General features: G+C 40.1%; 1 protein-coding gene across 3 annotated transcripts in view; it reads right to left on the bottom strand.

The window, feature by feature from the left end:
- Positions 1-21,149, bottom strand: part of HGF (hepatocyte growth factor) — a 258,626-nt gene that overhangs the window by 125,405 nt on the left and 112,072 nt on the right. For all 3 annotated transcript variants that reach the window (XM_073652311.1, XM_073652310.1, XM_073652313.1), the window contains exon 7: positions 15,504-15,622. In XM_073652311.1, coding sequence (XP_073508412.1) covers positions 15,504-15,622 — 119 coding nt within the window. The remainder of the gene's footprint in view (positions 1-15,503; positions 15,623-21,149) is intronic.

Genomic DNA, 21,149 nt, shown 5'->3' on the forward strand with positions numbered 1-21,149 from the left:
GGATCCCTCAATGAACTGTAGCTCCCCACAGCCGGCTGCACTCTTGCAACCCCAAACCATGACACTCCTACCATCATGCTTGACTGTAGGCAAGACACACTTGTCTTTGTACTCCTCACCTGGTTGCTGCCACACACACTTGACACCATCTGAACCAAATAAGCTTATCTTGGTTTCATCAGACAACAGGACATGGTTCCAGTAATCCATGTCCTTAGTCTTCTTGTCTTCAGAAAGTGTTTGTGAGCTTTCTTGTGCATCATCTCTAGAAGAGGCTTCCTTCTGGGACGACAGCCATGCAGACGAATATGATGCATTGTGCGACATTCGGTCTCATCATTGACTATTTAACCTCTTCAGCAATGCTGGCAGCACACATATGTCTATTTTGAAAGGACAACCTCAGGATATGACACTGAGCATGTGCACTCAACTTCTTTGGTCCACCATGGCAAAGCCAGTTCTGAGTGTAACCTGTCTTGTTAAACCGCTGCATGGTCTTGGCCACCGAGATCAGTTTTAGGGTGTTGGCAATCTTTCTGTAGCGTAGGCCATCTTTATGTAGAACAACAATTCTTTTTTTCAGAGCCTCAAAGAATTCTTTGCAATGAGGAGCCATGTTGAACCCCCAGTTAACAGAATGAGAGAGCGTGAGAGCCATAACACCAAATTTAACTCCCCATTCACAATTGAGATCTTGTAACACTAATGAGTCACATGACACAGGGGAGGTAAAATGGTTAATTGGCCACAATTTGGGTATTTTCACTTAGGGGTGTACTCACTTTTGTTGCCAGCGGTTTAAACATTAATGGCTCTGTGTTGAGTTATTTAGAGGGCACACCAAATTTACACTGTTATACAAGTTGTACACTGACTACTTTACATTGTATCAAAGTGTCATATGTTCAGTGATGTCCTATGAAAAGATATAATAAAATATTTACAAAAATGTGAGGAGTGTACTCACTTTTGTGAAATACTGAAATAGAATAGATAAATTAGATAACTAACCCCCCACATCTCCACATAACATCTAGTGACTTGAAGAGATCCAGTCTTTTGGGCTTTCCCTAACAATCACCCAAGTCTCATATTTATCTCATGGGTATAATGAAGAAAGGGTAAGCAAAATGCTCAAAGAAACGACCCACAATCCCAATTTATCAATAAAACATAGCACAGCCAAAATACAGATTTACCAGCAGCAAATACTGCTTTTTAACAACAACCAATTGTTCAAATTCACAGATAACTAAATCAAAGGTGTAATCAAGCATCATATACAAATGTCATACAAAAACGCTTACAAAAATTAGAGATGCAAATGCGTAATTTGAATGATTAGATTTGGTTGATCAACAGTGAAACACACAAGTCACACAATATCAAGAATGTATGTGGAGCTTTGGGAGGTTAGTTATCTAATTTATCTTCTCTAATATATATTTTTGGATTATGTAATAACGGCAATTTTTTAGAGTATTTATCATGATAAATGTGTAGATTTCATAGATTGTGCTTGTTAGCTCTTCAATGTAATTTTTACTCTGGGGATTTATTAAGGTTTCTACACCTGACAGACTGTGACTCACATCGCCATCCACTGGGTGGCTACCAATAGACACATAGGTCCTGATTCATCAAGCAATTTTTGCTAATTTCTTGAAATGTGGCAAATTTTTTGCACAACTCAAAGTTACGGAAACATTTTGCAACTTTTTGTCATTTTTAATTCAGACTCTGCCAGGTGTGATGACTTTTCAAAAATTGCAGAGCTCAGGCCGGATGAGGCATGTCTAAGTGCACCCAATATTTTCAACATAATTTGTGCCACAGACATGCTAGTGCCACTCATCAAGAGGGCAGAAAACTTCAGTAAATCCTGTATCTATAATAATATACAATCTATTATTCAACTAATGGGGTCATAAGGTTAAATAATAGAGGCTTGCAGAAGACCATAGGAAAAAACATGCTCGTCACCATTGCTAATCATATGACAAGAGATATTTTCAGATATACTATTATGTTTCCTGCCTATTTGCGAAAAAACCCATATACAGTATGTATATATATATATATATATATATATATATATATATATATATATACAGTACAGACCAAAAGTTTGGACACACCTTCTCATTTAAAGATTTTTCTGTATTTTCATGACTATGAAAATTGTACATTCACACTGAAGGCATCAAAACTATGAATTAACACATGTGGACTTATATACTTAACAAAAAAGTGTGAAACAACTGAAAATATGTCTTATATTCTAGGTTCTTCAAAGTAGCCACCTTTTGCTTTGATGACTGCTTTGCACACTCTTGGCATTCTCTTGATGAGCTTCAAGAGGTAGTCACCAGAAATGGTTTTCACTTCACAGGTGTGCCCTGTCAGGTTTAATAAGTGGGATTTCTTGCCTTATAAATGGGGTTGGGACCATCAGTTGTGTTGTGCATAAGTCAGGTGGATACACAGCTGATAGTCCTACTGAATAGACTGTTAGAATTTGTATTATGGAAAGAAAAAAGCAGCTAAGTAAAGAAAAACGAGTGGCCATCATTACTTTAAGAAATGAAGGTCAGTCAGTCCGAAAAATTGGGAAAACTTTGAAAGTATCCCCAAGTGCAGTTGCAAAAACCATCAAGCGCTACAAAGAAACTGGCTCACATGAGGACCGCTCCAGGAAAGGAAGAACAAGAGTCACCTTTGCTTCTGAGGATACGTTTATCCGAGTCACCAGCCTCAGAAATCGCAGGTTAACAGCAGCTCAGATTAGAGACCAGGTCAGTGCCACACAGAGTTCTAGCAGCAGATACATCTCTACAACAACTGTTAAGAGGAGACTTTGTGCAGCAGGCCTTCATGGTAAAACAGCTGCTAGGAATTCACTGCTAAGGACAGGGAGCAAGCAGAAGAGACTTGTTTGGGTTAAAGAACACAAGGAATGGACATTAGACCAGTGGAAATCTGTGCTTTTGTCTGATGAGTCCAAATTTGAGATCTTTGGTTCCAACCACCATGTCTTTGTGCGACGCAGAAAAGGTGAACGGATGGACTCTACATGCCTGGTTCCCACCGTGAAGCATGGAGGAGCAGGTGTGATGGTGTGGGGGTGCTTTGCTGGTGACACTGTTGGGGATTTATTCAAAATTGAAGGCATACTGAACCATCATTTATTTTTCAACAGGACAATGACCCCAAACACACCTCCAGGCTGTGTATGGGCTATTTGACCCAGAAGGAGAGTGATGGGGTGCTACGCCAGATGACCTGGCCTCCACAGTCACCAGACCTGAACCCAATCGAGATGGTTTGGGGTGAGCTGGACCGCAGAGTGAAGGCAAAAGGGCCAACAAGTGCTAAGCATCTCTGGGAACTCCTTCAAGATTGTGGGAAGACCATTACCGGTGACAACTTCTTGAAGCTCATCAAGAGAATGCCAAGAGTGTGCAAAGCAGTCATCAAAGCAAAAGGTGGCTACTTTGAAGAACCTAGAATATAAGACATATTTTCAGTTGTTTCACACTTTTTTTGTTAAGTATATAATTCCACATGTGTTAATTCATAGTTTTGATGCCTTCAGTGTGAATGTACAATTTTCAAAGTCATGAAAATACAGAAAAATCTTTAAATGAGAAAGTGTGTCCAAACTTTTGGTCTGTACTGTACACACACATATATATATATATATATATATATATATATATATATATATATATATGTGTTAACAAAGAGCATATTGTGGGTGCCTCCAAATGTAGAAAAAATAGATTGGAAGCAACACTCCAATGGACATCAGTGAAAAAAGTGGACTTAATTCACACAGATATAAGTGATGCTTCAGCTCCTCATTTGAAGCCACTCTCAAGCATGTACTATTTTGTCTCTTGCCTATTCTAAAAAAAAGTGGCTTGCAAAAGTATTTATCCCCCCACTTTGGCATTTTTTGTGTTTTGATACTTCACAACCTGGAATTTAACTGTTGTTTTCAGGGTTTGCATCAGTTCATGTAAAGGACATGCCTACAACTGTAAACCTTTAGTTTTCTTTTTTTTTGTGAAACAAATAACAAATAGGACAAAATAACTGAAAACTTCAGTGTGCATGACTATTCTCCTTCCTAAAGTCAGTACTTTGTAGAGCCTCATTTTTTCTGTAATTACAGCTGCAAATCGCTTTGGATAAGTCTCTATGAGCTTTCCACATCTTGTCACTGGGATTTTTGCCCATTCTTCAAGGCAAAACTGCACCAGCTTCTTCAAGTTAGATGGTTTCCAATGGTGAAAAGCAATCGTCAACTCTAACCACAGTTTTTTTATTGGATTAAGGTCTGGGATTTCACTAGGCCACTCAAAAACACACATTTTCCCTTAAACCACTCGAGTGTTGCTTTAGCAGTAGCCTTTGGGTCATTGTCTTGTTGGAAGGTGAACCTCTATCCCAGTCTCAAATCACTGACAGACAGAAACAGGTTTTGCTCAAGAATAGCCCTATATTTCGCACCATCCATCTTCTTCTCGAGTAGGACGATTTTCCCTGTCCTTTCTCTAAAAAAAATCTCTACATCATGATGCTGCAACACCATGATTCACTGTGGGGATGTTGTTTTTGGGGGTTGAGCTGTGTTGGTTTGGTGCCAGACATAATGTTTACCTTGGTGGGCAAAAAGTTAAATTTTGGTTTCATCTGACCACAACACCTTCCTCCACACATTTGGTGAGTCTCCCACATGTCTTTTGACAAGCTCAAAACGAGCCTTACAATTGCTGTGTATATGTAAAGGCTTTTTTCTGCCCACTCTTCCATAAAGACCACCTCTATGGAGTGTACGGCTTATTGTAGTGGTATGGATAGATACTCCAGTCTCTGTTTGGGAACTCTGCAGCTTATTGAGGGTTAATTTTGGTCTCTGTGCTGCCTCTCTGATTAATGCCCCCGTTGCCTGGGCTGAGAATTTTGGTGGGCAGGTTTGTTGCGGTGCCATGTTCTTTCCATTTGATGATAATGGATTTGATGGTGCTCCGGTGGATCATCAGAGATTGGGATATTTTTTAACACAACCATGACTTGTACTTCTCAACAACTTTGTTCCTTTCTTGTTTTGTGATCTGATTGATCTTCATGGTGTTGTTTGGTTAGTGGTGCGTCTTTCTTAATGGTGTTGCAGCCTCTGTAGCCTTTCAGAAGAGGTGTGTATATACTGACAGATCATGTGACACTTAGATTGCACACAAGTGGAATTCCTTTCACTAAGCATGTGACTTATGAATGTAATTGCTTGCACCAGCAATTTTACGAGCTTCATCGCAAAAGGGTTAAATTCATATGCACATGCCAATTTTTAGTTATTTGATCCCATAAATTAAATTTATGCCTATATATTTCTCTCTTCACTTCACCAATTTAGACTATTTAGTGTTGATGCATCACACACAAGTCAGATTACAAAAATGTTTAAACACAGGTTGTAATGTAACAAAATAGGTAAAAAGCCAAGGGGGGTGAATACTTTTCAAGTCACTTTATATACGTATATATACTGTAGGTATACAGTATAAATACATGCAAAGTCCACTGATATAGAGCTTGCACATAAAAATCATATGACCACCAAATGTTCAAATAACATTTTATCTCAAAATAAATAAAGCTCAAAAGCTCAAATGTTTTTCCCACTGTCAACTTTTCATTTTCGTAAAAGGGTCCCTAAAAGATAAGCAGATAAGCTGTTCCCTGGGAGTTTGGGTGCAGGAACCTCCAATGACTGAGTATATGTTGGAAGGTGAGGATCAAGTGTTCATTTCTACTGCAATGCCACACAAGGAAAAATTAAGCATTGCACAGGTTCTTATAAAACGAATGGGTGTCTTTGTAATACAGTACATAGAAGTGCTGTTTCTTCCAGCATAAGCAGTGTTCTATGTCAGATAGAGCTCACACAATGACTCATATGAAGAAACAAATGATAGTGCACAGGCTAGCTAGAAATAAACTGTGTATTATGGCATATGTTCATAGAATTCATAGCCAATTTCACAGCCATGATAAATGGCTGATTACATCATGGACAGACAAAAAAATTGTGTTTCAGTGATTCCTGCCTGATAATACATTTACCATTCCATGTTCAAAGTGTTTGAGATTTTAATCCTTTGTTTTCTTTTTTGACAGTCCTTATAAAATTCTGCTCTTTTCATATTTGACTGTCAACAGTAGAGGACGTTTTACTTCATTGTGTAACTATACTATCTTCAGGATGGTTCAGATTTGTCATGATGATGAAGAAACTGCTGACGTCTGATTTTCATAAGGACCAAGGCTTAGAATGAAGAGCAATTTTAGGCAGATGTGCTATCTTATTAATTTTCTTACTTATTTTTTTTAACCTTTTAATACTTTTAATATAAAAGATATACCGTACGTGACTTTATCCTTTGGTCTCACACAATCGTTCTCCATATCCACCCATAAAAATTAACATACATTAGATCTAATTAAATGCCTTGTTCCCTTTCTAAACTTATAAACCCACCTTTCCCTTGATCTGACCATAATATATATACTCGAGTATAACCCGACCCGAATATAAGCTTAGGCACCTAATTTTACCACAAAAAACTGGGAAAACTTATTGACTCGAGTATAAGCCTAGGGTGGGAAATGCTGCAGCTACTGGTAAATTTCCCCATCCTGGTAAGTATTGCCCCCCTCATCCCCAATGCTGGTATACATGGCCCCCTCATCCCCAATCCTGGTATGTATGGAACCCCTCATCCCAAATCCTGGTATGTATGGCACCTCTCATCCCCAATCCTGGTATGCATGGCCCCATCATCCCCAATCCTGGTAGGCATGGCCCCATCATCCCCAATTCATGTATGCATGGCACCCCTCATCCCCAATCCTGGTATGCATGGCCCCATCATCCCCAATCCTGGTATGCATGGCCCCATCATCCCCAATCCTGGTATGCATGACCCCCTCATCCTCAATCCTGGTATGTATGGCACCCCTCATCCCCAATCCTGGTTATGTATGGTATCCCTTACCCCCAATCCTGGTTATGTATGGCATACCTCATCCCCAATCCTGGTATGCATGGCACCCCTCATCCCGAATCCTGATATGCATGGCCCTCTCATCCCCAATCCTGATATGCATAGCCCCGTAAGATCCAATCCTGGTATGCAAGGCCCCCTCATCCCAATCCTGGTATGTATGGCCCCCCTATCCTGGTTTGCATGCCCCTCCATCACTGCACTGCACATAATAAAAAAATAAACACTCATACTCACCCTCCTCCCCTCTGCGCCAGCGCTGCTCCTTTTCTGCAGCAGCAGCTCGCCTCCGCATCTGAGCAGCGTATGACGTCACTGCCATGTTAGCTCAGACACCGAGGTGAGCTGCGGGGATATTCACTCCTCTCCACACTGGGACTATGTGCGTGGAGAAGAGTGAATATCCCTGTTCTATAATGGTGAGCGCACAGTGTCAGCAGCGCTGCAGCTCCCTCTGCGGCTCAGCTGTCTTGTGTGCCCGCAACTAAAGAGAATGCATATTGATTAGGGTTCAGCGAGTATGTTCTGTACGAGTATTCTCGGCCGAGCTCCGAGTATTTATAGCTGCTCGGTGATGAGGTTAAATCGCTCCCGTGTGCATGATTTGCAACTGTTTCACAGCTTTATTACATGTGAGGAATGTGTAAGAAATAGACATTCCTCACATGTAATAAATCTGTCAAACAGTTGCAAATCATGCACACTGGAGCGATTTAACCTTATCACCGAGCAGCTATAAATACTCGGAGCTCGGCCCGAGCATACTCGGTGAAAGGGTTAATAGAACATACTCGCTCAACACTAATATTCATCCTTCTCCAAGCCCATGGGAGTGGAGAAGGATAAATATGCATTCTCTTTAGTTGCGGGCACAGAGGATCAATGAGCCGCATCCGTAGCTACGGCGCTGCTGACACTGTGCGCACGCCATTAAAGAAATGAATATTCACCCCTCTCCACTCCCAATGGCATGGAGAAGGGTGAATATTCATTCCCCTTTAGCAGCGTACACACGTGGTAGCTTCAGTAGCCGGCTACTGCATGTGCACTGCTCCTCCGCCACCGCAACCCCCCCCCACTATCCACCACCGGACTATGTATATACTCGAGTATAGTGGAAACGATGAAGGCTAGCACTCAACAAAGTGGAAAGGCACGGTGCTAGTGAAGGGAGCCAGTGGTTCTGTCAGTAAAAAAACGTAAAAATCACTGACTGGTAACTCTTCTCCTTTTTTCCCGGATGCGTCTATCCACTTGCAACATTGTGATCAAGGCCACAGTGTTGGCCGAAACGTTCACTAGTCGCCTCAAGCATCACCCTAAAGCATACCATACCTCTCTACGTGTGCAGTGATTTTTACGGTTTTTTATACTCGAGTATAAGCCGAGGGGGACTTTTTCAGCCTAAAAAATGGGCTGAAAAAGTCGGCTTATACTCGAGTATATACTGTACTTACATTCTTGTCCCTGTTCTTGCCACCCAGCTCCAGCATTTAGCACAACCCAAAGAAACCTTTCACAGGCATTCATACATTTTCCAACTCTCTTCTACTACTGTCCAACATATCATTCCTCCATGACAAATACACAGCTACTGTTTTGTGCTGTCACAATCCCCTCATCTGAAATCTACCTCTCTGGCCCAGATGTCACCTCTATGCTGCCCAGAAACCCAGAGTATCTATCAGCCATGCCTTCTTCATTCATCATACTTTCTAATTCTTAATCTGGACATAACTGAAGTCATCATCTTTCCTCCATCTCACCCAACCCCCATATCAGACATATCCATCACAGTAAATGACATCATGCTTCCTCCTGTATCACAAGTCTAATGCCTCGGTGTAATGCTTGACTGTACCCTATCCTTTAAACCACATTCCAAACTTTACCACCTCTTGTTACGTCAAACTCTTAAATACATTAAACATTTCCAGAATCAATGGTTAATACATGCCCTCTTCATCTCACACCTCAAGTACTGCAATATCCTCTTCTTTGGCCCCCCAACTAACACTCTTGCACTCTTCCAGTCTATCCTTAACTCGGCTGCCCAATTAATCCACTTCTCTCCTTGCTATTCCTCTGTCTCTGTCCTTAGCCAAACCATATACTGGCTTCCATTTGCCAAATTAACTCAGTTTAACCCCTTTACAACCCAAGGTGGTTTGCACCACGTTAATGACCAGGCCAATTTTTATAATTCTGACCACTGTCACTTTATGAGGTAATTACTCTGGAACGCTTCAATGGATCCCCCTGATTCTGAAATAGTTTTTTCTTGACATACTGTACTTCATGACTGTGCTAAAATTTCTTCGATATCACTTGCGTTAATTTGTGAAAAAAATGGAAATTTTGCAATAATTTTGAAAATTTTGCAATTTTCAAAATTAGAATTTTTATGCCCTTAAATCAGAGAGATTTGTCACACAAAATAGTTAATAAATAACATTTCCCACATGTCTACTTTACATCGGCACAATTTTGGAACTAAAACTTTTTTTTATTAGGGAGCTATAAGGGTTAAAAGTTGACCAGCGATTTCTCATTTTTCCAACAAAATTTACAAAACCATTTTTTTAGAGACCACATTATATTTGAAGTCACTTTGAGGGGTCTTTATGACTGAAAATACCCAAAAGTGACACCATTCTAAAAACTGTACCCCTCAAGGTGCTCAAAACCACATTCAAGAACTTTATTAACCCTTCAGGTTCTTCACAGGAATTTTTGGAATGTGAAAGAAAAAAATGAACATTTAACTTTTTTTGCAAAAATGTTAATTTAGGCCCAATTTTTTTTATTTTCGCAGGGGTAACAGGAAAAAATGGACCCCAAAATTTGTTGTGCAATTTCCCCTGGGCACGCAGATACCCCATATGTGGGGAAAAAACACTGTTTGGTTGCACGGCAGGGAGAAATTGCACCATGCAGTTTGTTGTGCAATTTCTCCTGAGTAAACAGATACCCCATATGTGAGGGAAAACCACTGTTTGGGCGCACGGCAGGGTTCGGAAGGGAAGGAGCGCCATTTGACTTTTTGATTGTAAAATTTGCTTGAATATTTAGTGGACGCCAAGTTGTGTTTGGAGAGCCCCTGATGTGCCTAAACAGTGGAAACCCCCCACAAGTGACACCATTATGAAAACTAGACCCCTCAGGGAAATTATCTAGATGTGTGGTGAGCACCTTGAACCCCCAGGTGCTTCTCAGAAGTTTATAACATTGAGCCATAAAAATAAAATTTTCACATTTTTCCCACAAAAATGTTTTTCAGCCCCCAATTTTGCATTTACATAAGGGTAACTTGAGAAATTACACCATGCAATTTGTTGTGTAATTTCTGCTGAGTAAGCAGATACCCCATATGTGGGGGAAAAACACTGCTTGGGCATACGGCTGGGTTCGGAAGGGAAGGAGCACCATTTGACTTTTTGAATGTAAAATTTGCTTGAATAATTAGCGGATGTGCCCCTGATGTGCCTAAACAGTGGAAACCCCCCACAAGTGATACCATTTTGGAAACTAGACCCCTCAGGGAACTTATCTAGATGTGTGGTGAGCACCCTGATTCCCCAAGTCCTTTACAGAAGTTTATAACATGGAGCCGTGAAAATAAAAAAATCAAACTTTTTCCACAAAAATTTTGTTTTAGCTCCAATTTTTTTATTTTCACAAGGGTAAGAGGAGAAAATGGACCCCAAAAACTTTTGTACAATTTCTCCTGAGTATGCCAATACCCCATATGTGGGGAAAATACAGTGTTTGGGCACACGGCAGAGTTCAGAAGCGAAGGAGCACTGTGTGACTTTTTGAACGCAGAATCGGCTTAAATCGAGAGCGGATGCCATGTCACGTTTGGAGAGCCCCTGAGGTGCCTAAATAGTGGAAACCCCCTGCAAGTGACCTCATTTTGGAAACTACACCCCTCAAGGATTTTATCAAGGGGTATAGTGAACATTTTGAACCCAGAGGTACGACAGAATTTGATAGCAGTAGGTCATCATATTGAATAAGTTGTCATTAGTCTTGAGCGCAAGTGCTCGCTACTTAATTTTGCATCGGGTACTCAGGCATGCACCATATATCGCGTGTGCTCGAGTGACAAGCTCAAGTCCCTGCCCGCATGTTTCACGGTTATTAGACACCCCAAAAAAACATGCGGGGATCGCTCATGCATGGCAGGCAATCCCCGCAAAGTTTTTTGGCCGCGAAGCATATGGGGCGGACACTCGAGCTTATCACTCGAGCACCCACGATACTCGATGCATACCCGAGCACCCGATGCAAACTCAAGTAGTGAGCACTTGCGCTCAACACTAGTCACCATATCATCATCTTTTTTTTTTTACTTTTGAAAAAAATCCCAACCCTAACCCTAGCCCAACCCCAACCCCAACCCTAGCAGAACCCTAACCCAAGAGTTTATTTTTTACGTCATTCCTCGTGTGGTATAAGTGATTAGATGACTTTATTCTTCGAGTCGGTGCGACTACAGAGATACCAGAATCATATCAGGTTTTTATGACTGACAGATGTCACACACTAAAAGACGCATTTTTTTTGTAAAATCTAGTTTTTGCATCGCCATATTTTGAGAGCTATAATTTTTCCATATTTTTTCTCACAGAGTCATGTGACAGCTTATTTTTTGCGGGATGAGTTGACGTTTTTATTGGTGCCATTTTCAGGCACGTAACATTTTTTGATCGCTTTCTATTCCGATTTTCGGGAGGCAGAATAAACAAAAACAAACAATTCAGGAATTGTTTTTTTTTTTATTTTTTTATTCTGCTCCGCGTGAGATAAAATTGATAAGGTAGCTTTATTCTTCGGGTCAGTACATTTACAGCGGTACCACATTTATATTGTTTTTCTATGTTTTGCGCTTTTACATAATAAAAGCAATTTTATAGAAAAAAATATTTTTTAGCATCGCTTTATTCTGAGAGCTATAACTTTTTTATTTTTCGGCTGATGGAGCTGTATGGCAGCTTGTTTTTGCAGGACGAGATGACATTTTCAGCGGTACCATTTTTATTCATATTCATCTTTTTGATCGCGTGTTATTCCATTTTTTGTTTGGCGGTATGATGATAAAACATTGATTTTTTTTTTTCTACCATGTTCACTGAAGGGGTTAACTAGTGGGACAGTTTTATAGGTCAGGTCGTTCCGGACGTGGCGATAACAAATATGTGTACTTTTATTGTTTGTTTGTTTTTCATAATAATATTTATTGATGGGTACATTATATTTTTATTTTTGGTGGAATATTTTTTCTATTTTTTTTTTATATTTTTTACAATTTTTTTAATTTTTTTTCACTTTCTGACAGATTTTTACTTTTATACTTTGTCCCACTATGGGACTTTCACTTTTTTTATTCTGATCGCCTGCATACCACAGCAATGGAGCACCATACCTGTGCTATGCTGGCTGTCAGCGCTGCACATGGAGAAGATAGTTTGGTCATGCACTGCACATGACCAAAAAATTTTCCTGCTGTCTGGTGACCCGGATGTTGTCATGACGACATCGGGTCGTCATGGCAACATCCGGGAAGCCGCGGCAGACAGCGCTGGAGGCCGGAAGAGGAGGTGAGTATTGCGATCACCTCCCCTTAGCCACTGCAATGCTCCGATCGACTTCGATCGCAGCATTGCAGGGGTTAATGTGCCGAGAGTGGTGTGGGACTGCTCCCTGCACATAGCATCGGGTGTCAGCTGTGACAATCAACTGACACCCGGCGGCGATCGAGCCCGCACAGCCTGTGTGCAGGCGCGATCGCCATGACATACTATTCCGTACCTGGCTCTTAAGTCCCAGGGCACAGGTACGGAATAGTACGTCATGGGCTTTAAAGGGGTTAAAATATTAGTCATGACATTCAAGGCTGTTCATAATCTGTCTGCCCCATACAACTCTGAACTAATCTCCAGACACCTCCCGACATGTACTCTCTGATCTTCACTAGATCTCCTTCTTTCCTCTGCTCTTCTATATTTCTCACACAACTGTTTTCAAGATTTTTGCTGAGCATTCTTCATGATCAGGAACTAATTACCTTAGCAAATCAGGTTGTCTTCTACATTTGAAACCTTCAGAAGCAACCATCTATTCAGAAAAGCCTACAACTGCAATAATATTACCCTGTATATTGCCTATGAGGGCAGAGGCATTTCCCCTTCTGTATCAGTCTACCACAGTTAGTTTTTTTATTGTATTTCTATTTTATATATGTATTATATTTTGTAAACTCTCTTCACATTTCAGCACCATGGAATAAAAGGGAACCTGTAACTTCCGCATGCCCTCCAATCCAGCATCATTTGTGAATGTATTACTAAATTACTAAAAAGGGCATAACCATCCGTTTAAAATGTTATTCACTTAAATCAAAGTTTAGAAAAAGGATTTCGTATAACCTAAGTTTTTCTTATGCTAATTAGGCCTTTGACCAGGCAATGGGGCAGTTGTTTCCCCAGACTAGTCGGCCCTCTTTGCATGTAATCACGGCCCTGTTGGCATGGCAACATGATTTGCAAGAGTCTGCGTCATCGTCAACTCCCTACAAATCTCGCACATGTGTGCGGCTGTATTCAGAAGCGTTATTGCGCATCTAAAGCCGGGTGTACACTTCCAGGCTTCAGAGGCGCTCGGCACTTGACCAAAAGTGCAGAAGATGTATGTGAGCCATCGTCTGCACTTCATGTCATGAGCAGTGCGCACTTGAAGCCGGAAAGCGTACACTTGGCTACAAAGGTGCAATGACATGACTCTTACAAATCATGTTATCACACCCACAGAGGCGTGATAACATGCATAGAGAGCCAACTAGTCTGGGGAAACTAACACCCCATTGACTAGTCAAAGGGCTAATTAGCATAAGAAAAATGGAGCTTATAAATACTTTTTTTAAACATAGATTTAATTGAATAACATTATAAAGGCATGGTTAGGTAGGTAGGGAATTTAGTAATACATGTGCGAATGCTGCTGGGCTGGAGGGCATAGGGAGCCTGACAGGTTCCCTTTAATGGTGCTTTAAAATCTATATAAATAAAAATGTAAATATTCGTTTGTTCAAAATCTTAAATCTCCAAAAGTTCTTCACTGATTTCATTTAAATTTTGACACAACGTTGCATTTGAATACACGCATGCTTTTATACACCTACTATGTTTTTATATACCAGCTGTTGAAAGTAAAAGCAACAGCGAGAGGGGGGTGTTACGAGCTCAATCCCAGGCTGACTCTCCCCGGCCACCTGGCATTCTCACCCCCTTAGTGACATCTCATTCATAAACTGTTCTCTCTCTCCTTCTTTCGCCCCAGCCCCAGCCACTGCCTGTGCTCTGCTCCTTTCTTGTCCCCGTAGGGGTTGGGGGAAGGAGAATGATGACACCATCTGTTCGAGGCCAAAAGATGCTGCTGCTCATCACCACCACCACCTAAGAGGCGGCCGCCTCTGCTCTCCAGCACTGCTGTTGCTGCAAACTCTTCTTCTCCAGCAGGTGACTCTTATTTCTGACTGCGTAACAAAAAGCGGGGGAGGGAAGAAGAGAGGGAGGCTGCACAGAGAGGCACATGCCGCGGCCTTCGCTCTGGGTGCTGAGCTTGGCCTGAGCCTAACAGCAGTGGGCGGATAGCGAGCGAGTGCAAATCCCACTGTGCCACCGGCGGGAGTGGCGCTGTGATCTGCCCGGTACCGGCTCGGGACATATCAAGCGGATCACCCCATCCTCCGCTGCTGCCTGCCTTCATCTCTGCGCCCCCTCCTGTCACATTCCCTCTGTACTAGGGAATTGCATAACTAGCAATCCCTGACATGACCGGCTCCATTGTGACACCTGACAGCAAGTACCGACCTCTTTAGTGACCTGTGCAGAGTACAGGCCTGCAGGGGTCACAGGGTACAGGCTGCCACCATGCCTGCCTGATGGGCACAACTATCAACAGCGCCAGCATTGCCTCATCTGATATATCTATAAAAATAAAAATGTGTTTTATTAGAAACGTGCGCTTTCTCTTTTCTTTCTTTTCCATTTAACCAGACTGAGCCACAGCAACCCGTGGCCGGGTACAGCTGATAAATAATAATAATAATAATGATAATAAAAGACCCTGAGTTATATAACTTTCTGGCTACAGTCACAAAGTCATGGATAAAAATATATGTCACATAGGTAAGTAGCATACGCATATATCGTTTTTTTATGGTTCATTATTCATATAATTTATTTTCATTTGATAGTAATGGTATGACTATAATCTCTATTCAAAAAGTGATACTTATATGTAATTTTTGTATAAACTGTAATTTTACAAGTAAATTTAAACTGAGCTTTTCAGCATATTGGCAGTCTGGTATGCTAATAAAGATAAAGTAAGCCACACAGTAGGATGTATTTGGTTACTACTCACCACAGGGTTTAATTGCACAGAACTCCCATGGGGTGTCAGGGTCAAGCGTGTAACACCATGGTCTCGCCTTGCCATCAGGGTTACGACAGTAATTATCATTCAGACCCTTGTTAGGATATCTGGAAAGGCAGTTAAAAAGAAAAAAAAAGAACACTTATGTGTCATCCAAGAAGACTGACAGACTCAGATCACCTTTCATTCTTAAAGCACCCAATTAGGTGTGGGTTTCATAAACACAGCATGGCATTTCAACTCATTAGGGAAGCTGATGATAACAGGAAGAAAGCCCATCCTTTCAACTGGTAATGAGATTTGCGATGTTCTGCTTGTTACTTGGGCTTTAGGAGGATTAAGGTCATTATTTCTTTTATTATCTTTCTTCTTGTTAAAATCATAGCAATCATGCATTAAAATATTGGAATCAAAGGTCAATGTCATATGGAGCAAAACATTCAACATCATGATGGTGTACAAGATCAGTTTTTATAATAAATATTCACTCTTCAAACAAAGAAATCATGTAGTAGATCTTTATTTAGGCATAGTAAAGAGATTGGTTGTAATTTTTGGTATTTGCTTTAATTTCTGAGTTCTTCTATTGTTTGGGAGTTCTAGAAGACTGTTCTAAAAGATGGTATACAAATAATATTGAGGAGATGGTCAGAATTACCCCTTAGCAAAAAAAGTTTATTGCGAAATGACCTTATGCTGGCCCACTCTTATCAATTGCAATCTGAAAGGAAACCTGGCTGTAAATGTTATTTTTCACACAGTACTCATTCAAATAATGGGTTATGTATAAGACCAGTTCCAGACCTGCACTGATGATCCAAAAATGTTAATGAAGAGTAAGTGAAACGTGGACGAGGGACGGCCACAGGACGAGGGGTACAGCAGCAATCAGCAGACATGCACAAAGATTAGATAATATAATATAAATATTTACTAACCAGTTTATAAAACAAAGGAAAGGATGGTAGGTAAACAGTGAATATATAACAAATATAATGACAGCAGTTACTCTAAATAATACAGACTAAGAGTATTCACAGATATACTTAACAGAATTAACAGTTATATGCAAGCAAAATACACGCGATTAACCCTTTCTATGCATATATCCATATAATGACAGTGTTGGGACAATTCTTTTGTAATCGCATACTCGTAGCAGTTTTTGAAGTGTCTCTTACAGAAGAGGCTTTTTCTCCTAACTAACTAGACCTCCATAAAGTTATTTATATATGCGCATATATATTCAGTTGTAAATGGTACTGGTACGTCTTGAGACTGAAGTGTCCTTGAAGGTCTGAATCCCGAATAATCAGAAACGCTGACTTGAATCTCTTAGAGAATGCTGATCTCTCCAACACAGGACTTCTCTAAGTCCTTAGAAAAAAGGCCTCATGTGGACTAGCTGAAGATGCTGTGTCCTTGGTTGTCCTTACTGAGTGTGCTCATGTCAAGCCAAACAACATGTCCCAGAGTCACCAAAAACAGATCCAGGGTCCCACCGCTCTATCCAGACCTTTTTCTAACAATGCATAGCTTCACTCTGTCCTTGAACTCCCCTAGCAATAGTCACCAACTGCCAAACCTCTGCGCTGTAACTCTGGCATCTCTGCTGCCTTCTACTGGCCAGATCATATATTACATCACAAATCTTCAACAATACAGTAAACTGTGATTAACCCTTACATAAGCTATTTGTACGATCATGCAGCTGGTGCAGCGACGAGCTGGCTGTCAGAGATGTTCAAACTCCCCATAGAGAAGGTAGAGATGGTTTATTAATATCTCTGCCTTACTGATCTCTGCATACAGAGTGCTAAAGAAACACAATGAACACAGCCAGGATAATCTTGTCAGTGCTTCCTCCTCCAGACCTAGCCATAATGTTTTCATTGGTTGTAGTGAGAGAGCAGGAGCTGCTGGATCTCAGGAGACCCAGTCAGTTCTGTTATTCAGACAGGAGGCTGAATGTCCTCTGTAACTGGGGCCGATTAACCAGGAGAATCTATCTATCTCTCTCTCTCTCTATCTATCTATTATGTATATAAATATATATATTTTGTATGCATGTATTAATATTTTAACATACCCTCCAAAAAGTCTTTTAAGATCTTAAGAAGGGAAACAGCGTGTCAAATGAATGAAACAAATAGATCGAAAAGCAAGAGAAAATAAATAAATAAAACACAACTATAACCTAACTATTAGCTTCGCCCTGTCAAAAAAAATATTTAGTATAAAAACAATTTCTATGGAAAGGAGAATACAATTTAAAATGTTTTTAGCAATCCTTCATGGTCATAAAAATATTAACAAAAATTGAAGAATTGACTTGTATTTACTACTTTTCTTTACATTTTCCCCCAATATCAGCAAAAAAAAGGAATATAAATATAAAATTGACATAAAATTAAGCCTCTTGTATAAAAAAGAGGCCATAATTGTTTAAGTATCTGAATAAGAAAATTTCTTTGATGTTGTTAAAAGCGCATGTATGAAAACCCCAAAATATGTGCCTGGCCAGGTAAGGGAACAATTGCCCGATTCTCAACTGCTTAATGAAGACAGGAAAATCTAAGTGAGAGATGGTTCTCGTCATTCTTTTGCTCAGACCAAGAGATAGGGATATGAAATAGAAGATCCTAGTATTTTAATTTAGAATTCCCTTTTAAAGAAAAGATCTGTCCACCGTTACCTTTTCACAAATGTCATTATTTTCTGTAAATTTTAGTACATCAGTTCCTCATGACAAAAATTTAAGAAATCCTCAGGACATGCTAGCAAAACCCTGAGCTACTATTGACATCACAACCACTTAGTAGTCATAGATAGACACTTCCCAAATCCCTACAAAAGTATAGAGAAATATGGTAATTTCTTCCTGGGAAGGGAAATCTCAATGTAAGCCAAGAAAATCAAATATAGTAAATTTTAAATGCAAAATTGCTTATATCTCAAGGTACAGGTGTCTGTTACACCTTATATACTTAAGACAATTGGCTTGTATATTTGGTGGTCATTTTTTCAATGTTCTTACAGTCATTAAAGGAAAAATAGAGAGCTTTTGAACTACAGCTGGATCTAATTATACAGGAATTTTTCCTCTCAAGTAGTCAGTCTATCTATTTTTCTATCTATCTATCTATCTATTGTATATCTATCTATCTATCTATCTATCTAACAAATTAAAGCTGCACTCTGAAACACTAAAATATGGAAACATTAAATATATGAAATTGGAATTGCATTACTGCTATAGAAAACATGTTGAAAATTAAGGTACTTAGCGCACAAATTGAACACTTTATGTGAGCCCAACAGCCAGCGACAAGGCATACCCCTTTGTTGGGACCCTAAACCTAACATGATGCCTCTCCTGAGCTAAAAACCTATAATTATATGGGCAGGTAGGAGCAAGCTCTATTTAAAAACGCCTTAGGCTGATGGGTGGAGTGCTCAGTCAGAAGGCGTGTACTACAAATATCAATAAACTGACCCGTACTTCCAAACACAAAAAGACAAATGTGAACAGGTGCAAGCTAAGAGAGCCACTCTATTTAACTAACAAATTAAAGCTGTACTCTGAATCGCTATAATATGTAAACATTGAATATATGAAATTGGAATAGCATTACTGCTATAGAAAACAAGCTAAAAACTAAGGTATTTAGCGCACTAATTGGCCAATTCATGGGAATTTTTTGATATTTGTAATACACTGAGAACTCCTTCCATCAGCCTAAGGCGTTTTTAAATAGAGCTTGATCCTACCTGCCCATATATATATATATGTATATATATATACAGTACAGACCAAAAGTTTGGACACACCTTCTCATTTAAAGATTTTTCTGTATTTTCAGGACTATGAAAATTGTACATTCACACTGAAAGCATCAAAACTATGAATTAACACATGTGGCATTATATACTTAACAAAGAAGTGTGAAACAACTGAAAATATGTCTTATATTCTAGGTTCTTCAAAGTAGCCACCTTTTGCTTTGATGACTGCTTTGCACACTCTTGGCATTCTCTTGATGGGCTTCAAGAGGTAGTCACCGGAAATGGTTTTCACTTCACAGGTGCGCCCTGTCAGGTTTAATAAGTGGGATTTCTTGCCTTATAAATGGGGTTGGGACCATCAGTTGTGTTGTGCAGAAGTCTGGTGGATACACAGCTGATAGTTCTACTGAATAGACTGTTAGAATTTGTATTATGGCAAGTAAAAAGCAGCTAAGTAAAGAAAAACGAGTGGCCATCATTGCTTTAAGAAATGAAGGTCAGTCAGTGCGAAAAATTGGGCAAACTTTGAAAGTGTCCCCAAGTGCAGTTGCAAAAACCATCAAGCGCTACAAAGAAACTGGCTCACATGAGGACCGCCCCAGGAAAGGAAGACCAAGAGTCACCTCTACTTCTGAGGATAAGTTTATCCGAGTCACCAGCCTCAGAAATCGCAGGTTAACAGCAGCTCAGATTAGAGACCAGGTTAATGCCACACAGAGTTCTAGCAGCAGACACATCTCTTCAACAACTGTTAAGAGGAGACTTTGTGCAGCAGGCCTTTATGTTAAAATAGCTGCTAGGAAACCATGCTAAGGACAGGCAACAAGCAGAAGAGACTCGTTTGAGCTAAAGAACACAAGGAATGGACATTAGACCAGTGGTAATCTGTGCTTTGGTCTGATGAGTCCAAATTTGAGATCTTTGGTTCTAACCACCGTGTCTTTGTGCGACACAGAAAAGGTGAACGGATGGACTCTACATGCCTGGTTCCCACCGTGAAGCATGGAGGAGGAGGTGTGATGGTGTGAGGGTGCTTTGCTGGTGACACTGATGGGGATTTATTCAAAATTGAAGGCATACTGAACCAGCATGGCTACCATAGCATCTTGCAGCGGCATGCTATTCCATCCGGTTTGCGTTTAGTTGGGCCATCATTTATTTTTCAACAGGACAATGACCCCAAACACACCTTCAGGCTGTGTAAGGGCTATTTGACCAAGAAGGAGAGTGATGGGGTGCTACGCCAGATGACCTGGCCTCCACAGTCACCAGACCTGAACCCAATCGAGATGGTTTGGGGTGAGCTGGACCGCAGACTGAAGGCAAAAAGGCCAACAAGTGCTAAGCATCTATGGGAACTCCTTCAAGATTGTTGGAAGACTATTTCCGGTGACTACCTCTTGAAGCTCATCAAGAGAATGCCAAGAGTGTGCAAAGCAGTCATCAAAGCAAAAGGTGGCTACTTTGAAGAACCTAGAATATAAGACATATTTTCAGTTGTTTCACACATTTTTGTTAAGTATATCATTCCACATGTGTTAATTCATAGTTTTGATGACTTCAGTGTGAATGTACAATTTTCAAAGTCATGAAAATACAGAAAAATCTTTAAATGAGAATGTGTGTCCAAACTTTTGTACTATATATATATATATATATATATATATATATATATATATATATATATATATATATATATATATATATATATATGATGGGTCACATTATACCAGAGAGGGGACCAGGATGGGTCATATAATAATTCTGAAAATTCTGCTGCATGTTCTGATGTGATGGCAGGAAAAATGCTGTGTAAAATAGTTTTGACGTGTTTTCACATATGTTTTT

Source organism: Phyllobates terribilis, unplaced genomic scaffold (genome assembly GCF_046119375.1).
Source record: "Phyllobates terribilis strain yellow unplaced genomic scaffold, ASM4611937v1 Scaffold_11__3_contigs__length_659146591, whole genome shotgun sequence".
Taxonomy (NCBI): domain Eukaryota; kingdom Metazoa; phylum Chordata; class Amphibia; order Anura; family Dendrobatidae; genus Phyllobates; species Phyllobates terribilis.